Below are 27,628 nucleotides of genomic sequence, written 5' to 3'. Positions count from 1 at the left end.
TCAATCTCGTTCAGCTCTCTGCATAATTCTCGTGGGGGATATCTGTTACTTCTTTGACTCCCATAATTTTCGGGTATGTGAAAAGTGTGCCTTCGATGTTGTGATCACTATAACAACATTGTTGATGGGAACAAACGAAAAGAAAAAATAAGAAATACTTGAGTTATTTGCTTTTTAGGGGGGGGGGTGTCACTCTTATATAAACCACACGGCAATGAAAATGTAAGTGGTAAAAGTGTCATTGTGTGCGATAAAAAATATTGAATTCATGATTCAAATTTGCTCCTTGGCCTTTGCTCTTGCGACAATGATATTGCTTCGTTCTACATTCCACACACTAAGCGAATGACCAACTTAAACCTTGTGTTTAACACTTTACCCTATCTTAACTCTAAACTTACATAAAACCCTATTTAAACTCTACTACTTTAGCCCTGTAAAATTAATCCCAGAACAATTGTTGCATGAGCAAATGCCGTGTCAACTAAAAGGTGTACAACTTTGCTGCTTTATGCGAATCATCCTCAGCTTTTAAATAGACTGTGATAGACATAGGGTTGGAATTTGTTAAAATCAAAATGAGATTAATGTAGCATGGTATTGATATAAATTCTTGACTGTGTGCTACGAATTTATAAATCAAAATGGCCTACTTACGTTCAGGTAAGAAGATTTCTGCTGACTGTCCTAGTCCAGCATTTTTCAAGGCTAGATGAAGCTCGTCAATCTGTTGACTTGGTCGAACCCGGCGCCTCCACTTTCGAAGCATCTCCATGGATAACTCAGGTTGGTTGAGGTATTTCTTTGTAGCTGATGGAGAGAATCCAAGCTGGTAGGCAAGGGACTTCAATTCTTTCGGTGATCGGATTTCTTCTGCCAGGATCTTTAGAATGCTGTCAGGTACACACTGCAATTGACCATGTCTACAAGTAGATGGAATAGTATGTAAATTACATTAACCACATTTTGGTAACATTCAATGCATTTATAAAGTTTAAATACCTAAGAAACATTGCCTGCTGTCGATAGATATATTGTAGTATTAACCGTATCAGACATCTGAGCAGGGAAACTATAATTCAGTATTGCCTGCTTAGGACTGTGATCAAATGTTTCCAATTGTTTATCCACGGACCCAATTTATTGCCCTCCCCGAGGGGGGGGGGGCACTCAGTATATAATGCATAGTGGGTATGTGCCGCGGAGGGGACCCCCATTTTTACACCCAAATTTCCGTTCCAAGGCATAGCATTTTTGTCTTATTGAGGAAATAAAACAAAGAAAGCCGCTCCAAGGCATAGCATTTTGTTCTTATCGAGAAAAAAGAAGAAAGACATCCGCTCCAAAGCTTCGCATATTTTTCGTTACGCCTCTCCGGTCGCATTGATCTGCTGCAATTTTGGTGAAAAGCGGCCGCCGAGCGCTGTCCGACCATCGTCTCTGCGCGAGCGCACCCAGCGGAGGCCGCGTTAGCTGCTTCATGTACGCATACCCGTTCCATAGGGGTGCATACGCACGTACTCGCACGCTGGCGACCCTTTCCAAGGACCCCCGTTTTCACAAAATTGTAGTTCCGAATCCCGTTCCGAGGACCCTCCTTTTTACAATAAGCCCGCTCCAAGGCCCCCGTTTTTTGTCTCGCCCGCGGCACACCCCTACCACTTTTTTGGTGGAGGGGGCGCTGTTGCACCCACAAATGTAATAACGCCCACAAATGTAATAACACTTTACCCACAAATGTAATAACGCCCACAAATGTAATAACACTTTACCCACAAATGTAATAATTTCACCCACAAATGTAATAATGCACTTTACCCACAAATGTAATAATTTTTGATCGCCCACAAATGTAATAATGACTTTACCCACAAATGTAATAAATTTGAAGGGATTTTTGGCAAATCCGTTCTGAACTAAAATCGTATAGTAATGCGTTCATTTAGCACAAAAGTGCAAAGTCTCTTTTCCTGACCCGGTCAATTAACAAATTATAATATAAATCCAAAGTCTTTATTCCAGACCCGGTTGTTTCAAAAATAATAATATGAGCCCAAAGTCTTTATTCCAGACCCGGTTGTTTCAAAAATTATAATATAAGTACAAAGTCTTTATTCCAGACCCGGTTGTTTAAGAAATAATCATATGAGCCTAAAGTCTTTATTCCAGACCCGATTGTTTCAAAAATGATAATATAAGTCCAAAGTCGTTTCTCCAGACCCGGTTGTTTAAAAAATTATAATATAAATCCAAAGTCTTTTTCCAGACCCTGTTGTTTCAAAAATTATAATATAAATCCAAAGTCTTTATTCCAGACCCGGTTGTTTAAAAAATAATAATATAAGTCCAAAGTCTTTATTCCAGACCCGATTGTTTCAAAAATGATAATATAAGTCCAAAGTCTTTTCTCCAGACCCCGTTGTTTCAAAAATTATAATATAAATCCAAAGTCTTTTTCCAGACCCGGTTGTTTCAAAATTATAATATAAATCCAAAGTCTTTATTCCAGACCCGGTTGTTTCAAAAATAATAATATGAGCCCAAAGTCTTTATTCCAGACCCGGTTGTTTCAAAAATTATAATATAAGTACAAAGTCTTTATTCCAGACCCGGTTGTTAAGAAATAATCATATGAGCCTAAAGTCTTTATTCCAGACCCGATTGTTTAAAAAATGATAATATAAGTCCAAAGTCTTTTCTCCAGACCCGGTTGTTTCAAAAATTATAATATAAATCCAAAGTCTTTTTCCAGACCCGGTCGTTTCAAAAATTATAATATAAATCCAAAGTCTTTATGTTTCAAAAATAATAATATGAGCCCAAAGTCTTTATTCCAGACCCGGTTGTTTAAAAAATAATCATATGAGCCTAAAGTCTTTATTCCAGACCCGATTGTTTCAAAAATGATAATATAAGTCTAAAGTCTTTCACCAGACCCGGTTGTTTAAAAAATTATAATATAAATCCAAGTCTTTTCTCCAGACCCGGTTGTTTCAAAAATTATAATATAAATCCAAAGTCTTTATTCCAGACCCGGTTGTTTAAAAATAATAATATAAGTCCAAAGTCTTTATTCCAGACCCGATTGTTTCAAAAATGATAATATAAGTCCAAAGTCTTTTCTCCAGACCCGGTTGTTTCAAAAATTATAATATAAATCCAAGTCTTTTTCCAGACCCTGTTGTTTCAAAAATTATAATATAAATCCAAAGTCTTTATTCCAGACCCGATTGTTTCAAAAATGATAATATAAGTCCAAAGTCTTTTCTCCAGACCTGGTTGTTTAAAAAGTTATGATATAAATCCAAAGTCTTTTTCCAGACCCTGTTGTTTCAAAAATAATAATATAAGTCCAAAGTCTTTATTCCAGACCCGATTGTTTCAAAAATGATAATATAAGTCCAAAGTCTTTTCTCCAGACCCGGTTGTTTCAAAAATTATAATATAAATCCAAAGTCTTTATTCCAGACCCGGTTGTTCAAATATTATGATATAAGTCCAAACTAAGATACGATAATGATGTTCCGGTGGAATAAAAATGAGAATCGAGCCTAGTCTTCTCTCCAGACCCAGTTAATTAAAACTGGTGGAATCAAAGTCTTTGTTGTTGTTTTAAATTATACTGAACGTATTGTGAATATACGCGCTATGAGTAAATTGAGAATCAAGCATAGTCTTTTCTCCAGACCCGGTTATTTAACTCTTCATGCGTTCACTTGTAAACCCCTGTGTGTTGCATTATTTTAGCAGTGATCCCCTCTACGCGGTATAATACACTCTGTTATTTAGAGTGCCATAACTTTTTATCTGATCATTTTGAAAGAAAATGTTGTGTAGCAAACTTGTAAAGTGTTTCCTGGGCTTTCTTATCGTATATAAATTTATTTGATAAATTATGGAGAATTGCATAGTAAATTACATTTTCTAAATGCTTTCTCCTAATATTTCCAACAAATTTTAGCCCCCCTTTTACTTTGGTTCTTGTGTTAGTGGCATGATTTTTATTTATCCACTTGGACTGTTCATTACATAGGCTTTGCATTGATACCAAAATCATGATAATCTGATATAAATAGCCCATTTATAGTGGAAATAAAAGAGAGTAAATTTTTGTCCCAGACTCCTAACAATAAACCTGGCCATGGTATTGTTTGTGAGGAGAATTTTATTGATTTTCTCCTCTCCTTTTTCAATGAACTTCCTGGCTGTGATCAGGGGGGGGGGGGGGGTTATTGCTGATCTCTATACTATAGTATAGGCTATACATTGTAGCTAGGCATGCTCCAGGGCATGCAATTGTTCGAAAACAATGGGACAGGGGACGTCTATGGGAAATGTGTGGTTGTGCAAAAATGCGAACGAAACACGCCTACGGATGTGCAATAATGCGAACGTAACGCATGAAGAGTTAAAACTACAAACTAAAACCCTATAGTAAAGCCTTCATATAGCACAAAAGTCCAAAGTCTTTTTCCAGACGCAGTAGATTAAAAAATTATAATGTAAGTCCAAAGTCTTTTTTCCAGACCCAGTTATTTCAAAAATTATAATATAAGTCCAAACTAAGATACCATAATGATATTCCAGTGGAAAAAAAGAAAATCGAGCTTAGCCTTTTCTCCAAACCCTGTTATTCAAAAATTGTAAATAACAATACAACAACAACAAAAACCGTATAAAGACCCCATAATCTTATTAATGCTGGATAACATGGACATATAGCGTAGTCTTTCAGCCAGACACAGTCATTTGTTTTTCAAAATAAGGCTAAGAGTAAAAATATAAATAACTCCAAATCTAATACCAAGCAATCCTTGAACCTAAGAACATGTTTTTAAAAAGAGGTTTAGAATGTTGTCTTTATTCCAGACCTAATTATTACAAAAATTACGAAAAAAAATCTAACATAAGACCCTATCATATTCTCTTGGAATAACATGAGTTGTAAAACGTACTCTTTCCTCCAGACCAGGTTATCTAAGAAATGAATTAAAAAAGAAAATAAAATCTAAAACCAGTTTTCAAAAGTTACACCCAGTAAAAAATATGTCTGTACCCCACACCCAGATTCTTTTGTATAATAATACTAAGACCCCTACAAAACATTGTAATTATGCATTTGCAAAGAAAACGTCCATTTTCCAGACTTGGTTATTATTTAAAAATAAAATTGTCTACAACAAATACCCAATAATCTAACTACTGTGGAATAACATGGAGATCGATTGTAGACTTTCCTCCAGACACAATTATTTCAAGAATAAAAAAACAATAAAATCCAACCCCCAACAACGAATCTAAGAACCAACAATCCTCCAAATTAAGACCAAGTACAAAAGCACATGTTTAGAGCGTTGTCTCTATTCCAGACCCAGTCATTTAGAAATTAATTCAAACAATCTTAAAAACATAAGACTTTGTCATATTCTTATTCCTGTTGAATAACATTATTATTATGCTTAGACCTTCGTCTAGACCCAGCTATTTATAAGATAAACAAATATTGAAAAAAATCAAAGCCGCTAAGACCAATCTTTAAAATTAAACCCAGTTAAATGCTTGGGTTTAGAGAGTTGTCTTTACCCCACATCCAGTTCTCTTAAAATACAAATTAAGCAAAAGATTAATCTAAAAACTTAGACACCAGCATCTCCCAAACTATAAAACCCTGTGATAAGGCATACCGTAAGTTGGTATACAACTTGTTTTTGTTTGATGGAAGTGAAATAAATAAAATTGAATTGAATTGAATACCACAAAAACGTCAAATTAATAAAAGGCGTAAATATTCAGATCTGAATGGTACGCGCCTTAAAAACCCAAAATAACAACAACAACAACGATATTCTACATCATTGATATTGTGGCGTCTTGGTTAATATTGTTTGTCTATTTTTATCGTTTCTAATAATTTCTATTTTTGAAATAACTGCATGGGTCTAGAGCAAAGACTACACCATATTTAAAGACTGGGCGTTGTGGCGTGCGCCTGTAATCCAAGCTGTGGGGAAGTTACAAATTGATGCAGAGGGTCGAGGTTCGAGCCCTGGTCACGTCTTTCGGATGGTGACGTTAAAGGTCGGTCCCAGACGTAAATAATCATATTTGATTGATACTTTTTTTTTGTTTTGATACACGTCTGACAAAACTCAAATACACACACACACACACACACTGATCGTTGTGGCGTGCGCCTGTAATCCAAGCTATGTGGGGAAGTTACAAATTGATGCAGAGGTTCGAGCCCTGGTCACGTCTTTCGGATGGTGACGTTAAAGGTCGGTCCCAGACGTAAATAATCATATCTGATTTAGACACGTCTGACAAAACTCAAACACACACACACGTTTGCCCCCTGGAAAGATTAAACCTCAAGATGTTGATGGACCTGAATCCACCGACGGGACAGCCTAACTCCGTAACTCTGGTACGGGTGTGGGAGGGGGCCCTTCTTTCTTTGCCTGTCTCTCTTTCAGTCATTTCAAATCATTTTTTTTCCCTATCTTATCACTTCTTGATCACATAAATCCTCTCTCTCTCTCTCTCTTTACTTACTTAACGGGTCAATATAACCCCAGAAAATATATCTTAGGCCACTGAGATTATTGGAATTGTAACTAATAAAAAGAAATGCTGAATATATTACAAATGGTGCTTGGTACACTGAAATTTAAAATACCGAAGAACTTGTTAAAACTTTATCCCCTCTTGCTAGAATGATTTCCTTTTATATAATATCTCATAGATCGTCGATCAACAACCTTATCGTTTACGGGAAGTAATCCCCATATTGTGTGCTGATATCTTATTCCTCAGTTTTTTGTTTTATATGTATTTAAAGGTTTTGTGTTTTTTTTTTTCATAAAAAAAGGAATGAATATACAAGAAATAATAATAATAAACAAGTGGAATGCCTCTGACCGTCTCACCTGCATCACGCGATTCAAAATAGCAGCAGTGCTGACTTTGAAAACTACTATAACTCGCACAAGATGTTAAGTGATACTTGGTTACTCTTATTTCCACGTTTTATGAACTAGACCAATACACTTACAGAGATAGGATGGTAATTCAACAAATACCCCCAATGTGGCCAAAATTCATTGACCTCACATGACCTTTGACCTTGATCATGTGACCTGAAACTTGCACAGGATATTCAGTGATACTTTATTACTCTTATGCCCAAGTTTCAAAAGTCAGATCAATAAACTTGCAAGTTATGATGGTAATTCAACAGATACCCCCATTATGGCCAAAGTTCATTGACCTTTGACCTTGGTCATGTGACCTAAAATGCACACAGGATGTTCAGTGATACTTGATTACTCTTATGTCCAAGTTTTATGAACTAGACCAACATACTTTCAAAGTTATGATGGTAATTCACACAAAAAAAAACAATTCGGCCAAAGTTCATTGACCCTAAATGACCTTTGACCTTGACCATGTGACCTGAAACTTGTTCAGGATGTTCAGTGATACTTGATTACTATTATGTCCAAGTTTCATGAATCAGATCCAAAACTTTTTAAAGTTTTGATTGTAATTCATCAGATACCCCCAAATCGGCCAAAGTTCATTGACCCTAAATGACCTTTGACCTTGGTCATGTGACGTAAAACTCATGCAGGATGTTTGGTGATACTTGATTAACCTTATGTCCAAGTTTAATGAACTAGGTCTATATATTTTCTAAGTTATGATGATATTTCAAAATCTTAACCTCAGGTTAAGATTTTGATGTTGATTCCCCCAACATGGTCTAAGTTCATTGACCCTAAATGACCTTTGACTTTGGTCATGTGACATGAAACTCTGACAGGATGTTAAGTAATACTTGATTAACCTTATGGCCAAGTTTCATGAACTAGGTTCTTATACTTTCTAAGTTATGATGTCATTTCAAAAACTTAACCTTAGGTTAAGATTTGATGTTGACGCCGCCGCCGCCGTCGGAAAAGCAGCGCCTATAGTCTCACTCTGCTATGCAGGTGAGACAAAAAGAAGTAATAAAAATAATACTAAATAAAATTGTTACCCTACTTCTCATACAGTTGGTGGCAAAAATAGTCAATCATGACTTATTGCCAAATAAAAACATGGAATGGAATGGTTATCCCCTCTTGTTAGAATGTTTTTCTTTTATATAATATATCATAGATCGTCAATCAACAACTTTATCGTTTTCGGGAAGTAATCCCCTTTTGTTTACTGATATCTTATTTCTCAGTTTTTTTTTCATATGTATTTTTATTTTTTTATTTTGTTATTTAGGTTTTTTCATAGAAAAAAGGAAGGAATATACAAGAAATTATTTTTTTTTAAAGGACAAGTCCACCCCAACAAAAACTTGATTTGAATAAAAAGAGAAAAATTCAACAAGCATAACACTGAAAATTTCATCAAAATCGGATGTAAAATAAGAAAGTTATGGCATTTTAATGTTTCGCTTCATTTCACAAAACAGTTATATGCACATCTCGGTCGGTATGCAAATGAGGAACTGATGACATCACTCACTCACTATTTCTTTTGTATTTTCTTAAATGAAATATGAAATATTTTTATTTTCTCGTCATTGTCATGTGAAATGAAGTTTCATTCCTCCCTGCAACACGTGGAAATTTATTATTTTAACATTTTGTGCTTTAGGCAAGGAGGTCCTAATCGTCAAATTCGTAAAAATTGAAATAATGTATAATTCAAACAATGAAAACCAAAAGAAATAGTGAGTGAGTGACATCATCGACTCTCTCATTTGGATGTAGCTGGCTCGTTCATATAACTATTTTGTTAAAAATAAACAAAACTTTGAAATGTCATAACTTTCTTATTTTACATCCGATTTTGATGAAATTTTCAGCATTGTGCTTGTCTGATTTTTCTCTATTGATTCAAATCAACATTTTTCTGAAGAGGACTTGACCTTTAATGGTTGCAGGTTCTTTGTTTTGTTGTTGTTGTTGTGTTTTTAATGACTTTTATAACTGGGTCTGACAGAAAGACTACGCTACATTTCCATGTTATTCAACATAAATAGGATCGTGGGTCTTTGTTTTTTTTATAATTATTATAATTTTTTAAATAAATGGGTCTGGAAAAAAGACTTTGGAGTTATATTATAATTTTTTAATTAACCGGGTCTGGAAAAAAAAAATTCGCATTTTTGTGCTATATAAACACATTACTATAAAGTTTCAGCTTTTAGTTACCGGGTCTGGAGCAAAGACTATGCTTGATTTTCAATTTACCATTAGCGTCTGGAGAAAAGACTAAGCTCGATTCTCATTTTTATTCCACTGGAATATCATTAATGTATCTCATTTGGGACTAAAATTATAATTTTTGAAATAACCGGGTCTGGAAAAAAGACTTTTGATTTATATCATGATTTTTTTAAACACCCGGGTCTGGAAAAAAGATTTTGGATTCATATCATGATTTTTGAAACAACAGGGTCTGGAAAAAGACTTTGGACTTGCATTATTATTGTTTAAACAACCGGGTCTGGAATAAAGACTTTGGACTTATATTATCATTTTTGAAACAACCGGGTCTGGAATAAAGACTTTGGACTTATATTATTATTTTTGAAACAATCGGGTCTGGAATAAAGACTTTTGGATCATATGATTATTTTTTAAACAACCGGGTCTGGAATAAAGACTTTGGATTTATATTATAATTTTTGAAACAACCGGGTCTGGAGAAAAGACTTTGGACTTATATTATCATTTTTGAAACAATCGGGTCTGGAATAAAGACTTTTGGATCATATGATTATTTTTTAAACAACCGGGTCTGGAATAAAGACTTTGGACTTATATTATTATTTTCTAAACAACCGGGTCTGGAATAAAGACTTTTGATTTATATTATAATTTTTGAAACAACAGGGTCTGGAAAAAGACTTTGGATTTATATTATAATTTTTGAAACAACCGGGTCTGGAATAAAGACTTTGGGCTCATATTATTATTTTTAAAACAACCGGGTCTGGAATAAAGACTTTGGGCTCATATTATTTTCGAAACAACCGGGTCTGGAATAAAGACTTTGGGCTCATATTATTATTTTTGAAACAACCGGGTCTGGAATAAAGACTTTGGATTTATATTATAATTTGTTAATTGACCGGGTCAGGAAAAGAGACTTTGCACTTTTGTGCTAAATGAACGCATTACTATACGATTTTAGTTCAGAACGGATTTGCCAAAAATCCCTCCAAATTTATTACATTTGTGGGCGATCAAAAATTATTACATTTGTGGGTAAAGTGCATTATTACATTTGTGGGTGAAATTATTACATTTGTGGGTAAAGTGTTATTACATTTGTGGGCGTTATTACATTTGTGGGTAAAGTGTTATTACATTTGTGGGCGTTATTACATTTGTGGGCGATTATTACATTTGTGGGTGTAACACCCCCCCCCCCCCCCCCCGGTTGCCCTCTCAATGACAAAATGCGTGGAAATGTAACAGGCAATAAGGCAGAGCTAACAACTGCGTACTCTACGCGTCAGCATACATGTACATGTCCCAATGTTAATCAAATTGAGACAACGCTGGATCCAGTGCATCACAAGGCCACAATGTCTAATTTTGATAATGATAAAAAATATTGACAGGCTTTTCTTTCGGGGAACATAATTGGCATTAAAAGAAGCCCTAGCGAATGTGTAACATATACAACGCGTACAATGAAAGCTATGTAACGCGCAACATAGATCACAATGGCACTCAACGTCGCCATTCTGATCTACACGTAACTTGCAAGTCAACGACCAAATTCAACCATGATAATATGTAGTGCTGATGCCTATGTGGTTAGTGATGTAAATTGTTCAATCAAATTTCTCCCTCTTTTTTGTTGGGGGGGGGGGGGTTAGTTATTAATCATATTGCATGTCTTTATTTTATCGAATGCCCAAAATGTTCACTATTTAAAAGGTGTTGATTTTTACCTACTTGGTAAGAAACGAGCAATTAGAGGACCGACGGGTTAAGTTCCTCTCCGAGAAACCTGGTAATGAGTATGAATACCTTTCCAAAGGGCACTCTAGCGCACGAAGAGGAAATCGAACCCGGGTCACTGGAATCCAAAACCCCGTTCCCCGACTGAGCTATCGCGCCTCAAAATGGACCAATATTCCACTCATCGGCGATTCGTGGAAAATTCGCCCAAACTCTTGGAATATTTCTGGTTTTCCATTTTGAGCCATCCGATATAATATAATTGTTTGATATCAGTAAAGAACCATCGTTTACCGAATTCATTCGAAATGATATACCGAAGTAAATTATTCAACGGTAACGTTATGAACTTACGAATCCTTTTGATCTCGTGTATAATCTGGTACATCTGTATCAAACAACGAATAAGAAAGCAACATAAAGCTTGGAAAATTGAGAATTGAAAAGTATTTCAGACATAATCTTTTAACAGAAAGTAACTACACTACTTTAAAATATGTTGAAAATCGGAATCCCCACATCGTCACATAGCAAAAGAGATGAATAAAAAGAGGTGGGAAGGTGAAACATTTGCCGTAATTTATACAAGCATTATAAGGGAATAACTGCCAGATACAATTCGCTGTCTTTTCAAAATAAAATAAATACAGCTCATTTTCCGTAACAATTTATTCTTCGATCGTATTTGAATACGTGGACAACATAGAATACAAGAACGATAATGATTGTTTCTTTCTACAGAGGAGAAGAAGAAGGGGTGTCAAAAATATGTGGCCCATGAACATAGCGCGTTTACAAGTACATTGTATATCTTAAGAGGTGTTACTTAGAAGTAGAGTTGGATTTTCTACTAAATTTGATCATACAATTTGTTTAAACTTTATTTATCTGCATGAAGGAATCACGTAAAAATGCTGATTTTGTTTCATTCATGTGTTTACCTTCTATTGACGTTTCGAACTTGCTTTCTGCATATATTATTGACCCTTCCTGAATGGTCATCTCGACTTTCTTCTTTCCTTTCTCCTTGGGAGTGAACTGAAGCTCGAAGTCTACATGGTTGACCTTTCCACATAGTATACCTTTAATCGGTATCTTTAAAGGTGAGTAGTAAGATTTTATAAATGAGTTATGAATTAAGAAAATTAGTCATTATGAAAAAAGGGAGATCCAGAAGGAAGAGGAGAACATAATTTCTTCAAAATGCCAAAACCAAGATAATGGTAAATATGCCAATAATAATCTTTGTCACGATGATAATCATGATGTTTGGATGATTGATGATGATGATGGCAAAGATGATAGCAATGATGATGTCAGTGATGATGATGGTGGCGATAATGATGATGATGATAATGATGATAAATATTGCGATAATAATGGAAGGTGATGATAGTAATTATCATGATCATGATTCATTGTTAGCGATGATGAAAATCGTTTCGATAGAATATTGATAATAATTTTAATGATGGTAATGATGATGGTAAATTGGTGATGAAGATGATAATGGTAATAATGACTATTGTGATGACAGTGGTGATGTAAATGATAATAATGGTGATAATTATGGTGATAATGATGGTGGTCCGGATATAATGATAGTTCATGAATAAAAGAATAAAAATTCCCATCAAATTGGTCAGCCCGACCTCCAATTATTTAATTCCTTCCGTGACCCATGCGATGGTGTGGGCATTTGACAGTTGGAACAGTGGTCAAAAGATACATGAAAATAAAATTATATGCTCTATTTCAAACTTTGCACCCGACAGGTTTCAATTGTGCATGTTTACAGTATCTCTAATTTAAAGTCAATTCCATTTTCATTAACTACTTCTGTAAGTGTCATTTGTGAAAGAATAAAACGCTCAATAACCATTCAACCAATTTAGACCATATCGATACATAACGTTAACCTGCAAAAAGTGCGTTAAGGGATAACTTAGCCAACGTCTTAACAGCTAGGGAACTCATTTTTCTACCTTCGGGTAAATTGACTTTTATATAAGGATTGTCTTTCATTATTCAATTTCTATCAATTCTACGAGTACAATGTTATACAATATAATAATGTAATATACATCTACTATTGTTAGACATCTTCCAACGCACATTAGCATGACAATCAAATTTGACAAAAATTATCACCATTCTTTTGAGCCTTGCAGTTCCGATGCGGCAAACGATTCTTAGGTCTCTTGTTGTTGAATCTATATAGAACTTTAACTCTTCCATGACTTGACAGTAGGTGACAGGCGAACACTTCTCTGATCTCACTATATCCTGAAATCAAATCGTGTGTAAGGTGTTTGCTGTAAGTCTACAGTTTTTGGAGTCACACCCCCTCCCCCCAAAAAAAAAATAAGGCATGGCACTTTTTTAATCAATCATTACATCATAGGAATATGAATGCCATGGAACGGATATATTTGGAGGATATAAAATAAAATTCTGCTTTATTGGATAAATCTTGCGATTTTATAAATCCTTAAAATGATAAAGGTTTAAGGAACAGGCCTAATAGGTGCAATAAATTGTGGATACGAAACGAAGAGATTATATGTCCATAGATTAAAATAAATAAAAGCAAAACGACATAAAGAAAGAAATGACAACAATAGAGATAAAGAGCAAGAAGAAAAAAAAGTATCATAAAAATCACAGAACGAATAGAAGAACCAAGTATAAAGAAGAAGTAATCAGAATTCAAACAAAATACAGCACAGATGCAACCTATCATTATCCTTTAAAAAGGGATAGAAAAACAACCAATCAATCAAGTTTGTTAGAGCACGCGCTTTGCCCCGGTCTTTGAGGCTCAAAAATAAAGGCCAACTTAGCCTTCGTGAATATCTTTTAATATTTCCGCAACAGATTCACTAGTGAAATAATATACCTGTACATAGTGCATATAAGGATGCAGTATGTAAATGCGAAGAGTTGGATTCTGTGTAGGATCCATGATTACTGGCTGAAAAATTAAACATCTCAACTCGAGTCCCCGGAGACTGTTTGACGACAGGGCAAACACTTGTAGATGCCGAGTGAGAAAAGTGATCTCATTTCTTGAGATTTTGGATGTGGGGTTTGTCAGGCGTCTACAACCGAAGAAAGCTTCGAATTTGAAAGAAAAAGACATAACATTACTCAATAAGATCTCAAAATTTAAAATTTACAATAGTTCTTAATTTCGCTTAGAAGGCGGCCCAGATAATTACTGAAGGCTCCATCAATTTATTCCAAAATTCCAAAGTGTGCTTTCCTTCCCAGCAACCACTTTCCATTACTTTAGAGATATTTACTTATTTAGTACTCAAACTTGCATTTTCTCTATGCCAAAGTGTCAGAAAAATACACATTACAAGATATATGATTTATTTGTTATGATAGTTGTTTATGATATTGGAAGCTGCCAGTAGAGGTCCTAAGTAGGAGTGGTTGTAAGCTGGTAAGCGCATAATCCACTTAATATAGGCGTCGCCGATGTTAATACAGTCAAAATAGATCCATTGACACATTTTTTAATGTTTTAGGCGCACGATGCCTCGCCAATTGTACCAATGGAAAAATCTTCCAATACCTTAAAGTATTTTAGAATCAGCGACGCTTTTCACATTTGCGAATAAGCATAGTTACCTGGTCCTATTTTGGTGTAGAGGATAGCGGGGGAGTCATCTCTACGAACATTGGGGTTGGTACAAAGCTGTACTACCACCGTGGCTGGCTTTATCAGTTCTTGTGTGAGAGAGCTCTCGATGACAGGAGTAATGAGGACTTCACCCTGTTGTATAGGTATTCTAGGACTGTCTTGCGTTCGAACTTGAAGTGTTGCCACGGATCTCATCCCTTTCGGTATGGCTCCTTCAGGGATAGTTACAGTGATGCCAAGTTTGTCCAGGAACAGTTTCACTCCCCTATGATCCATGATCCCATGAGAGATGAAAGGGGGGAATCTAGATTCCATTGCTATAAATGAGATATAAAATAGGGCTTAACATATTGCATTACCAAGCTGACAATACGTGTAATAGGGATCGTAAATTTAGTTAATATCGATTTACTCGACCGATTTCAAAAAGTGAACATCACCATAACTGATTACAACTTTAGATTCGCAATGATTTCTTAATTTTGTGCAATAATTTACAAAATAACAGACCTGAGGAAATTGGAATATCAAAATAATGGTCTTCATGTATACCTTAAAATGCAGGTCAAAACAATAACAAGGCTCAATAAACTTTGTGCTATAATAAGAAAGACTAAAATTGAAAAGTGGTAATATTAGATTAGACTTGAAATTCATCTAGGATGAGATTAATATAACTCCAAACAGCTTTGTTTACGGAAGCGTCTCTTCTATGCACCGCAAAGTAATGAAATAGGTGTCCAATTATAGTAGCCTTTAGAAACGCCGTTGAAACCAGAATAGTGTTGCTTCTGGTTTATTTGAAGATTACCATTTCGGAAAGCTTTTATTCGTCGCCCCATTCCGTTTTTCATTAACAATATCCCTTTATACCTATTTAATGATATTATGTTATAAATAATTTTCACAAAAAATACCTTCTGCAATCTTGAGCGCGGCATCGTTAAAACGAAAAGCCTGAGCAACTTCCAAAAGTCTCTCTCTAGTTCCGCCCTGGTCTAGCCATTTTATTAACATCTTCAGGGCAATACGGCGGATGATGTGAGCAGGAAACGTCACCACACCACTTATGATCTCCAGGAGAATAGAGGCTTTTACGTCTATTCGCTCACACAACTGCAGTAGTTCTCCAGTGGATTGTGGGATTTTGGAGATTTCTTTACGACCTGTAAAAAAGGTGCGGTTTTTATTTTTGTTTCGCAAAATAAGTATAATGATTTTATGTGACTTTGATGTGTATGTGCATTTAGAACGCTCGAGAATTCATTTACCATTTAATGGTTGGAATTATTAACTGATTGGTCGATTGATCGAAAAGAGAGAAAATATATGGTGTTTACATGGAAGCGTGTTAAGTTATATACAAATAAAGGTCCTGATATATGATGTCCAACATAGTGTTCAATTATATCAGATAGGATGTGATAGTCTATGTAGTAAGCCTTGCAACTACATTTGGAAACGCCTGTTGAATTACACCCCATGGAGTAGAAAAGGTATGTACATTTCATTGGGGGAAGATGATCCACTGTGTCTGTAAGAGGCGTCCTCGTAATGTATTAATCTGTATTTAGTAGTGGATTATTAGTATTATCACTTTGCTGTTTGTCGTCATCCTTACTATAATTTGGCTAATCTTGTGTGTCCTTCCGTTTGTTTGACGCAGCTTTTCTCCGTGGTTTTCCATTCAATAGAGCTGGATTTTTTTTCTAAACATGGTTAAATTGTTCACAGATTGTCATGAAGGGGGTTGTTTGTGGTATTTTGGTCGCATTATTTAAAGTTTTTTTACAATTCTTAACTTGTTGGCATTCCTTTTCGCAGCCCTGAGTATAGCTTCGAAGTTCCCAGTCCCTTGCAAGCTCATAAATATTCTTAAATATTCATAGGATTAGGATGAGGATTAGGGTTAGGGTTAGGATTAGGATATTAGGGTTTCAGCTTGCGTCTGCAGGATTGGTACCTATATAGTGCTTACCTACTAGGCCCCGCTGAGGATACCGCTACACGCGTCACTTGCACTTGTACTCTATTCAGCAGCAGTAATCGCAAACGCGTAACACAACTCACAAGCGATGTGTATTTCTTGCTACAGTACATGTTGCAAAACTTCATCACAAAGGTTTTATCTCCCGATTTCTTTGACATACAAACATCATTCTCACTTCACTGTCACCTGCTTGCTGATCAGGTGAGAATGAAGTGAGAACATTATTTGTAGGCCTAGAATCTATGTCATCAGTGAAATCGGGAGATAAAACCTTCATGATGAATCTTTGAGAAGGTTACCTTTTCTTGATAATAAGGTCAATCGAATGACCTACCTATCCAGTTTCATTAAAACATCCTTTATATTTAATCCTGTATTTTAACAGATTCAAGTACCTGCCACTCAATGCTCCAAGGCCAAGCAGTGCCAGTGCTCTGTTGCACACAGTTCAGTGCAAGGTTAGTATTTTGACGTAAGACTTAATATTTATATTGAATGATTGATGCCGCAGTAAATGTAAATTCCAACATGTGATAAAGTTGTTTGGTTGAGTCTGATAATCAACTCAGTGCTCAGTTCCAAAACCCCAAATTAGAATTTTTTAAATAGATTTGCTATTAATTCTTTTATTTAAGGGCAAATTTGATCAAATTTTCTTCGGAACATTGGTAACACTGGCATTTTCTTTCTTTGCTACACACATTAAACAAAATTAATGTCTCTAAAATTCATTTACACATATAAATGAACTATATCTAGTATTATGTTCGCCAATTCATATGTTAAACTTTATTTCTGTGTGATTAACAAAATACTAATGAAGTGTGATCGTAATAAACAAGCATTGGTAAAATGATTTTACAGACTGTCTCACTCATTTTATCACCCCCCCCCCTTTCTCTCACTCTCACTTCTTTTCGATATCCTGACATACTTTTATATGATTGAGCAACCCTAAATTTAAAAAGTACAAACAACCGCAGTCTAATGTACATTGTAAGGTACATGTGCAATGTACTTACATATTTATTTCTGACCCAATACATGTAATCATAACATTTCTATATCACAATAATTGCCTCTTGACTGCTCACTGAATACACCGTGTTCTAATACATTTTTCCATTTTATAGTTAGATTTGGATTTCACTCTGTAATGATTATTGAAGTTCTTCCTCCAGTTCAACCCAAGATGCTTAACTTAACTGAACCTCCTATCTATATTGAAAGAGAAGTCTGCTATAAATCAGTTGTCTAGATATATTTCACCAATAAACTACTTGGATTTCAGTTAGAATAGGCAGTGTAGCTGTACATACAAGATTGTCACCCCTCCCCCCCACACACACACTTTGATAAAGAAAAATGACTCCTACCCCCTGTGCTGCCACGGGTAATTGCTGCTAGTTACATTAATTTACTTATCGTGCTGCGTATTTGCTATGAAGGTACGCTTTTGTTTTGGTGGGAGCTATTTAGAATAGATACTTCGGTCTGTCAACAGAAGACAAGATCGGCAGGAAAGTCGAATAAAAGACCTGTGGTATCAATGGGTCTTTGATAGCGGCCGTTCCCTTGATGAAAAGGGAACTCTAGCCAGAAAGCTGAGGCTAAAACCCAGAGGCGATAAAAAAAAACGATAAAGAATGCTGCATGGACTTTCGACATGGAGCAAAGATTGTTAGCGCTTTTTGATAACACATAGTAAAACTGGTTCCATTAGAATACCTGTCAATCTTTCAAGGATTTCAGGAATAAATCGTTGAGGTCCTTAAAGGACAAGCCCACCCCAACAAAAACTTGATTTGAATAAAAAGAGAAAAAAATTAACATGCATAATATTGGAAATTTCATCAAAATCGGATTTAAAATAAGAAAGCTATGGCATTTTAAAGTTTCGCTTCATTTCACAAAACAGTTATATGCACATCTCGGTCGGTATGCAAATGAAGAACTGATGACATCACTCACTCACTATTTGTTTTATATTTTATTACATGAAATATTTTTATTTTCTCGTCATTGTCATGTAAAATGAAGTTTCATTCCTCTCTGAACACATGGTATTCCATTTTTTTAACATTTTGTGCTTTAGGCAAGGAGGTTCTAATCATCAAATTCGTAAAAATTGAAACATTGTGTAATTCAAACAATATAAAACAAAATAAATAATGAGTGAGTGACATCATTGACTCTATCATTTTGATGTAACTGGCTCGTTCATATAACTATTTTGTGAAAAAAAAATAAACAAAATTTTGAAATTTCATAACTCTCTTATTTTAAATCCAATTTTGATGAAATTTTCAGTATTGTGCTTGTATGATTTTTCTCTACTGATCCATATTTTTTCCTGAGGTGGACCTGACCTTTAATGCTTTCATCTATCCAAAATTGGTTGATTGAAAAAAAGGTCGCTGAAGAATATTAACGATTAAGTCGAGATTAAATCCCACGACGGGAAGTGAATAAGAACTACGGTACTTTGACGCTTTAACTCAAAGTATACTATACTCCATCTGTGGGGACAATTTTGTTTCAATTGTAATTAAATGTTATATAACTACTCATTAATTCAACATACCTGCTTTGGCATTTAAGATGTTGTACTCTGACAGAAGCCGAGTTAGCTTTTCTTCCCTTTCTTCCTCTTTCAAATTTCCCAACCAACTATCGATGACCTGCAACGTCGCATTACGAATCACTGACGGGCTCGATAGATCAATGAATCCAACAATGATATCATCACCAATACGAAGGGCTTTCCCGAGATCACGTGCCAACGGTAGACTTGTAACTTGAAGAGCGATGATCCTTATATCTTCTTCTTCTGGTTGTCCACCATGTAGCTGGAGGTCCTCAAGATACTCTGAGTTTTGTGTCTCAAAGCTTCTACTTGAACTGTCATCTAATATTATGGGTGTGATTTCAATTCACGTACAGATGTGTCAGAAAGTAAACCGACAAGGATAGTTCATTAAATTCGTTTAATCTTTGGTCTATGTTCAGACATGTCAGACGATCTATTTGCATGAATTTTTATACTTTATATGAACAAATAATGCAATGTTAATTGGGGAAAAAATAGAGTTCACTTGAATTGAATTCAATAGAGGTGTGTCATTGTGCGTGTAAATATATTTATGACAGTAATATGTATTACTACTACTACTACTAGCAATAATAATATAGACAGTAATCATACATGTTTTTGCAATCGCTTTTCACCCTATTACCAGGGACTAACATGTCACGCTTAAAATCAAAGCAAGGACGTTTACGGGGATGGTCCTTTTTATCCCTTTCAAATGGCCGCAAGATTGTTTTTCTTCAAATTATACAATTAATGTACTATAGATGTTTTATTCTTTGTCTTGGTTATGCTAAAATATGACTTTGTATTTTATTATCATGATAAGCGAGAGTTTTATTGTTTAATTATCCTTTTTATCATATTTTTTTCCAATTGCAATAATTCAATTCCTTTTCGTTACCATCACTAACACTTTTGTGTGTATTTTTGCCATTATTCTGTTGAATTCTTACAATATAATTTTTTTGCATTAAAAGTACGGTTAGGCTTGTAGAACATATATATTTTGTTCAAGTCATTTTGTTTTGTATATTTCTAATTATGATTTTTTTTCTGAATTTCTCATTTTTATTTTTTGGTTGCTAACGCGATATTTAAACAATTAAAAATATATTGATAATAATAAATCATAATTGTTATACTTACAGCGATACCAGTATTAATAGCTACAATCCTAAACCTATTCTTACCTACACCTATATTGAAAATCGACTCGAAAATTTCAGGCTCGCTATGAGTTTCCTCTGATCTGGTCCTTTTCACATGAATTCGCTTTGTTTGATGTGAAACATCTTCATCTGAAAAGGAATATACATGCATGATTACCAGAAATGTGAATAAAAGCTAAATAATGGTATTCCTTTTTAGCCATTGGGGACATTAGATTGTTAGAGTTGATTTTACTGAGTTTTGATATGCATTCTAGTGGAGGTTTTTTTTTAGTGCCAATATTGTCTCAGAATATGTTTTATGACATTCTTTTGTTTAAAATTAAGCTTTCAAATCTTTGTTCTTCATACCTTCTTCATTCTTCACAGTTCTAGCAGACTGGACAGATTCCCAAACACGTTTCAAAGTCTTCACAGCTTCATCTTCTGAAGTTTGGGATACTTTCCACTTGGAAAGCATTTGAATGTTAGCATCTCTCCTATTAAACAAACTCTTATGCTGAATGTGTTCAAGCTCTCTTTTGGTTAGACCAAGCCTTTCTCCGATAACGAAGAACTTGTTTCCCTTGATCTTCCGGGAGAATTCGACAAGAAACTTGTCCGAGATTTCACTGTTGAAGGTGTAGGAAATATTTTTTTCAAGAAGAATACATCAAAAAATCTATTAAAAAAAAATAAATTCACATGTGATTGTGGTATGTACGCACATTCAATTCACAACCTCAACGCTAAAAAAAAAATTCTTTCTGTTCCCAGCGAAATAATGACACTGATGTACTGATATCCCGGAAAGCTTCTTGTTAAATAATAATAATATACAAGTAATAGTAGTGATAATAATAATAATGATAACTATAATAATAATATTAATAATAATGTTAACGATAATCATTGCAATATTTGAAGGATGGTAACTATGATAAGTTCTCTGGACGACTCAAACTTTTGTAAATGTTTTCTTATATCTGCTTATACATGAGTAACTTATTTGTTTCTTTGTTTTATTTTGTTCATGCATGTCTAATTTAATGTTACACCAGTGAAAAACAAATTTCTTTGTAATCATGTTTACAAAGACAAATAAATATGTTGTATATATCTCTATCATGTACCATTTTTCGTTTATGTTCCTGATATATATCAAATGTCCCATGTATTATAATGCCGTAACTTCATATCAAAAGTGTCTTCGATTTCATTGTAAAACAACTTTTTATTTTGTTCTTTGATGGCACAGCTACATCGATTGTTCTATTTGCGATTCTCTCCATCGATCGAATGACAACATGATCAAAATAATGTTTGTAGCAACTAGACTAGGCCAACTCACCCAACAGAGGAGATATCTTTTAGATGTAGATGAATCCAAACAAGAAGGTACATGTTGAAAAAAAAAATAGGAAGGGTTAGAGGTTAATTCATTTGTGGCTACTAGGCATGGTATGATAAAATATGTTCGTTCCAACGTGCCTGATATGTCTCTGAAATTGAATTGGTGGATTTTGTTACGGCAGAGGTATTAAATTATATAGCGCTTTATTGATGAGTACGTGACAGGGATTTTGCCATAAGTTATCCGATCTGTAACGTACTAAGAAACGAAGATTTAAATTCATATGTTAATCATGATATATAAACAAGATGTAGAAAAATATAAACATAATGTGATAAGCAATAACGAGTGTTGAATGACTTTTTTTATTGAATTTCGTTCATTTTTAAGATTTCTAGAAATATTGAGCGAAAAATAAAATGACAAATTGGTAAGTTAATAGAGAGCAAACCTAATTCTAGGTCTTGAGTAGAAGACTCCAAGGATTTCATGAGTAACAGCAGGATTTCCTTTGCTTCTTGACCAGAGGGTTGCGTTTGTCGCCATTTTTTTAGCATGTCATAGAAAGCCTGCTGTCTGTCTCGGAATCGGTTGTATTCCATGACGTCTAACTGTTGAACTCGGAACCCAAGAGCGACTCCTAAATCATAGTACTGATTTACTGTCATCTTGTCAGCAATGGACTGGACATCAATATCCTGGAGGTCACTCCTTGATATTTCGTCAGCTACCCTAAAACACGATATATCAAATAAAAGATTGCACTTTTGGTCAAATGTAAATCAGTTATTTATTGATTGTTTGGCCTTTGGCGTAATCCAAAGTTCGTTTTTTTTTTTGATGGGACATATTCGGCACTTCCATGACGGTGAGCCCCGCGAGCAAAGGTAGACATCAATTTCACACCATATAGTTTCATAAATATTATGTATACGAAGGGAGAACTTAAGCCGGTTTTCGTTCATCAATGAAATGGATATCGAAGGGTCACCTTTTTTTTTGGTTTTACAGAGAGGTGTATTAAAGGATATAACAAATGTTAAACTTATAGCTTACGGTGCGAATGAAGGAGGTTGTAATGAATGCTCGGTCACAAGTTCACCTGTCGAAACAAAAAAGTGTAAATTAATTAAAATTTATAGTACTTGGTCACTTGAACGATGATCAAAAAACAAATTAGGCGTTGTGCGTCGTCAGCAAAAATACCAGACAAGTTTTAGATTTGATGGTTTCATTAGGGTTGGTTGGGTAACATGATTTACATTTCCTTTAAAAAAACCTTTCCATTTAATTCAAATATTGAAAGCATAAACAAAACAGAAACATATTTTTTTCCAGTTTATCGTGCTAAAGGACAAACGAATAAACATTAAATTGCGTTGTTTCTAGTGAAACAATAATAATAATAATTGTCGTGAAAAACATTGTACGAAGTCACGACATCAAGCTCTTCGCGGATAATCATATTCCCAATATTTTATTGAAAGTGTAGCAATGTTCTAAGATTCAACGCCAAAGGCTGAACCATTGACCAAACATGCGGCTTAATGTCATACAATCCTGCTTTCCAGGTTTTATAAGTCTTCATCATAGATTACAAACACAATTCTTATCGAAAATCAATCATAATAGAGCAGACAGTATGTGGTTTACCTGAACATCTGATGACAAAAGCAAGAGATATTGAAATATCGATTTTTCCACTCTGCGTTATCATGATAGTAACCGGGAAATCTTGATCCTCATCACGTGATGTCATAGGTAGAACGATCATGTGTTTCAGTTTGCTTTGGATGTCTTTTAAGAGAAGAACCTGTAGTGTGTAATCAGAATAAAGTCTCAATTCAATCAAAGTATAAAGAAAGCACCTTTTTACAGGAATATGTACAATTACCTTTTTGCTGGAAATGTCTTGATTGGTAGCTCCTCCGACCCTTTCCTTAAAGCTACTTGGTTCTTTGCTCGATTTTTACACGTCTAGTTCAATTACGAAACATAAAAATGCAGCTCAAAGGAAGCAAGCTCTCTCACAGGTAGTGTCTTTGTAACACCCCTGATTAGATAACAACTATGATAATGAAGATTATAACATCTTCAATTCAAAGAGTAAGAAAGGAAAACGATTGTTACTTCTTTATCCTCTTATCTTAAAAATCGAAGAATTTTATTACAGATAAATATGCTGATAAACATTCGTCCAATTTGAAGCCGTATGCGAAACAGACTTTAAAATCATACCAAGCCTTATAGTTGGATGGTAATAAAATACGCCAAAAGTGGACCGAAGATTGTTTTTCCCCTGGCAGACATAAACCGGCTTCACATCGACTATTCCTGTGATACAAGTCTCATAGATATTTATGTCAACATTTAACATTATTGGACAAATAAAGTTCAATGGTCGAACCGTTCTGAGTCCACTTGGGGTGATAGACATCTAGTATTGACGCCGGCCTCAAACCTCATTCAAAGATCCGACTTTCAAAAAAGGGAGGTGATACACATAAGCCGAGCCGCCTCACACTGCCAAAACTCTGGTGTTTATTTAGCACAAGCCGGGAATCTATATCATGTCCACACGAGAAAAGTGTTAAACATCACCAGTTTCGTTTTGGTCTAACACCAGATAGGTGTTTAAACAATACAAATTAGTATTAAAACAGCATCGGTTTGATTCCAAACTGGAGTTTTGTCAATACTTCTCCGGTGTGGACATATATAGATTCCGGGCTGGTGTTAAATCAACACCGGGGTTTTTGCAGTGCGTAAGCCGGCTTCAGTTCACTTTCGGCGTATGGGTATCACCAACATATTAACACCTCAACAAATAACATTCTTTATAATCACTTACACTCCTGCTTTCATTTCCATCATCACGAAAGGATGCCACACTAACATCACTCGATTTTGTCGCAATGTTGATTGGAACTGAAGGATGAGCCTTCCTGTACAACTGTTTTTCCTCCTGTCTTTGAATCTCCTGTGAAATAAAGAGTTGTAGACTTACTGAATACTTTTTGTATTATGCAGTAAGTCTAGAGATATCGGACTCAAAATACCACTTGATATAAGAAATTGGGATATTAAGTAGACAATAAGTGATTGGCAAATAAAGTTACACAATACACTAAAATATAATGCCGGCCTTTGAGAATTGCTATCAATCTTCTATATACGCTGTTGGTCTAGGAAATTGCATAATCATTCCATTATTCCATGTTCCACGTAATTTTCTAATTCCTTGAAAATAAAAATTAATAATTTGACACAAAGAGGAAATGTGTCTCGCATTTTAAGAGAGGAATAATAATGTAATGGCATTTAGGACAAAATAGGGAGTGGGCTTACACATTCTTATATCTCCAGAACTTGCCAATTGCCATTGAAATAACATTACATGGGACCAGTGAAGGAAAATTGGGAGAAATATGATATGTCTAACTTAGCCTATCACCATGAGTTGGTGATACGTGAGCAAACACTCGAGCACAACCACTGGTTTATTTATGATAGGTGTTGTTCCTCTGTTGTTCCTCGTTCTCTTAAAGTCGAGAAATAAAGCACAGATTTTTGAGGACCATTATTTCTTCTGTCACAATGACATAAACATCCCCCCCCCCATACACACACTCGCAAACCCTCACCCTTACTTTTAAATCCCCATTCACCCTCACACACTTCAAAACTATCTAGCCTATGCAACTGTTGTCCCTCACCTCTTCCATCCCTGGTAGGTTGGCATGAACATGAAGATGAATGTCAACATCTTGTCCTCTCTCTATGCTGTCTGGGATGTATGGAGAGCATAGTAGTTTCTGTCGAATCACCTGTTGTTCTAGAGGAATCAGAACCCACCAGTCAGCGCAGTGTCTGATGTAGAGCTCGAGGTGTCTCTTGAACACTTTGCAGTATGGTGGCTCGTCCGATGAGTTGGATGTTCTTTTTCGCGAAGTTACTGGTAGATCTGGATTTAAGAAGGGGGAAAATCGTTAAAGATGTATGTTAAAATGGCGGGAGATTCTCGTAGTGATTTTATGGAAATGAATTGACGGTTGTAAAAAAAATGACAACCAAGCTTTATTAAGACAAATATTGTTGAAAATGCTGGCATTTTGCATGGAATATATTAAATTAAACTAGAATAACTTACCCTTGACCGAGTCCCATACACGAGAAACGATGTCTGGTTTCACTTGATCTGGATTAATGACCACTGAAGAGTGCGGTATCCTGATCTTAACAGGTTTCACGAACATCATGTTTGGAGGATCACATCTAATCCCGTAACAAGCAACTGATTCATCTTCGTGGAGGTCGATACCGGGTAGCTCTCGTAAGAATGTAAGAGTGATCTTGCCCTTGTCATCATGGAGAATAGCGCCAGGAGGGATAAAGATGGACACATCATGGTCTCTTAAATCAACGTTTTGGTTGTTAGATGACTTGGCTTCAACAGAAAGATTGCTAGTGTTTGGTGGTGCATCTAATGTTTATTTTTAAGATACAATGTAGTGAAATAGCATTACAATTTCAAACTAGATGTTTAAATGGAGATACAAATTTATGTTTGAAACAAAATCATCCCAGATAAATTACAGAATCTGCAATTTTAATTACGAATTGTTTGACCAATTTTAGTTACAAGTACAGCATTTTCTCTGGTATCAAGACTTTAACTAACTTGAAATATCAAGAAAGACTGTAATATTGAGAAGAAATTTGTCAAGTGAATGTTTCATACCTGGAGATGGAAACATTTTCATGATTAGCAAAACAAATGTCGATACAAAATCTAGGGGGTGAATTTAATGAGAAGCAATAATAAATGCCTCACATTTCAAATCTTACCTTTTGAATATACAATATCCTCTATACGTGACCTGAAATAACATAAATAACATTCATGCTTTATTAGTATCTAACTAAATTTCATGTATTGTAATATAAGTAAATAAGTTCATGCGTTTTAATAAATGATGCAATTTACAGTTCACTAAAATGATAATGCATCAACTTCTGCAAAAGAAAATATACAATTTGCTGGGATTTGTTACCGTATGTATATAGAAGTTTAAATTTCGCAATATAGGTTCTGGCTTTGTGGAAGCTGAAAGAAGTCCGTATTAATGTTTTCGAGAAAAAAAAATCCAATTGAAATTAAAAAAAACATAAAATAAATTTTCATTGACCCTCATGATACATGTCAGGAATTACATTAAGACATTTAGCTAGCAGTTGAATAGAATAAAATCAAGTGTCTATCAAAGAATACAACCTTAGCAAGATCATCTGATTGATCACGTGATCCTTAGCATAGTCGATTGGTAGATTGCCTGCATTGTCCTTTATATCCAAACTAGCTCCATTGTCAAGAAGATAGAACACCAGTCCCTTCTCAGGAGGTAACGCCCCATTGTAGTATTCATTGGAAATCTGTAAATAATAACACGTAACTCATTTTCCTGCAGGGGCTGCGTTCAAACTAAAGTCAAAAGAATGTCCTTTCTGTGTAGATTAATTACTTAGCCATTCTAAAGGTTGTTAGTGGGAACTCTCTTCTTCAGGTTTTAATCTAGAGATTTGAAAGTGACCTTAGAAAATATGTCCAGCTTTTATTTAGTATCAACTATGTCTATGTCAGCAAAACATATAATGTGATAATTCCATCTTGATACCATGAAATTATTAAGAATAATTTCCATTAGTATGCCAGGGAATGTTAAAATACTTTCATTTGATTACATATCTCTAAAAAATACAATATTTTGTTATAAGCTTTTGTTGAGGTATGCATACGTTTCTCTTGCCTTAATTTCAACCCACTGTGTAGTGGCACAAAAGGAAATTCATTGGTGAATACATTAATAATAATAATAAAGTGAAACAGTGTAATTCCGGGTGGCAAGATCCCC

The 27,628-nt window shown here is 34.9% G+C and overlaps 1 protein-coding gene across 1 annotated transcript; it reads right to left on the bottom strand.

Annotated features, from left to right (window-relative positions):
- On the bottom strand, window positions 1-27,566 carry LOC121417772. The gene is made up of 21 exons (XM_041611507.1): window positions 27,540-27,566; window positions 26,992-27,149; window positions 26,565-26,596; window positions 25,867-26,199; window positions 25,433-25,680; window positions 24,568-24,696; window positions 23,370-23,529; window positions 22,773-22,818; window positions 22,168-22,448; window positions 21,714-21,729; window positions 20,735-20,994; window positions 20,405-20,512; window positions 19,206-19,529; window positions 15,549-15,797; window positions 14,619-14,948; window positions 13,879-14,096; window positions 13,131-13,265; window positions 11,921-12,074; window positions 11,334-11,367; window positions 658-923; window positions 1-107 (listed from the first exon to the last, which is right to left on the bottom strand). The coding sequence occupies exons 1-21, from the start codon at window positions 27,564-27,566 to the stop codon at window positions 46-48; spliced, it is 3,570 nt and encodes a 1,189-aa protein (XP_041467441.1). The 3' UTR covers window positions 1-45.
- Between the last annotated feature and the right edge of the window lie 62 nt (window positions 27,567-27,628).

The sequence above is a fragment of the Lytechinus variegatus genome, chromosome 6 (assembly GCF_018143015.1).
Source record: "Lytechinus variegatus isolate NC3 chromosome 6, Lvar_3.0, whole genome shotgun sequence".
In the NCBI taxonomy this organism is placed as follows: Eukaryota; Metazoa; Echinodermata; class Echinoidea; order Temnopleuroida; family Toxopneustidae; genus Lytechinus; species Lytechinus variegatus.
The sequence above is the reverse complement of the archived record's forward strand: the minus strand, read 5'-3'. Positions and strand labels throughout refer to the sequence as shown.

Excerpts from the sequence above, each read along its gene's own strand:
- LOC121417772 (XM_041611507.1), bottom strand. The coding sequence starts at position 27,566 with ATGAATTTCCTTTTGTGCCACTACACA. Across the intron at positions 26,597-26,991 it reads AATCAGATGATCTTGCTAAG|GTCACGTATAGAGGATATTG; the intron begins GTTGTATTCTTT and ends ATGTTATTTCAG. Across the intron at positions 15,798-19,205 it reads CATCTTAAATGCCAAAGCAG|GTCGTAAAGAAATCTCCAAA; the intron begins GTATGTTGAATT and ends CCTTTTTTACAG.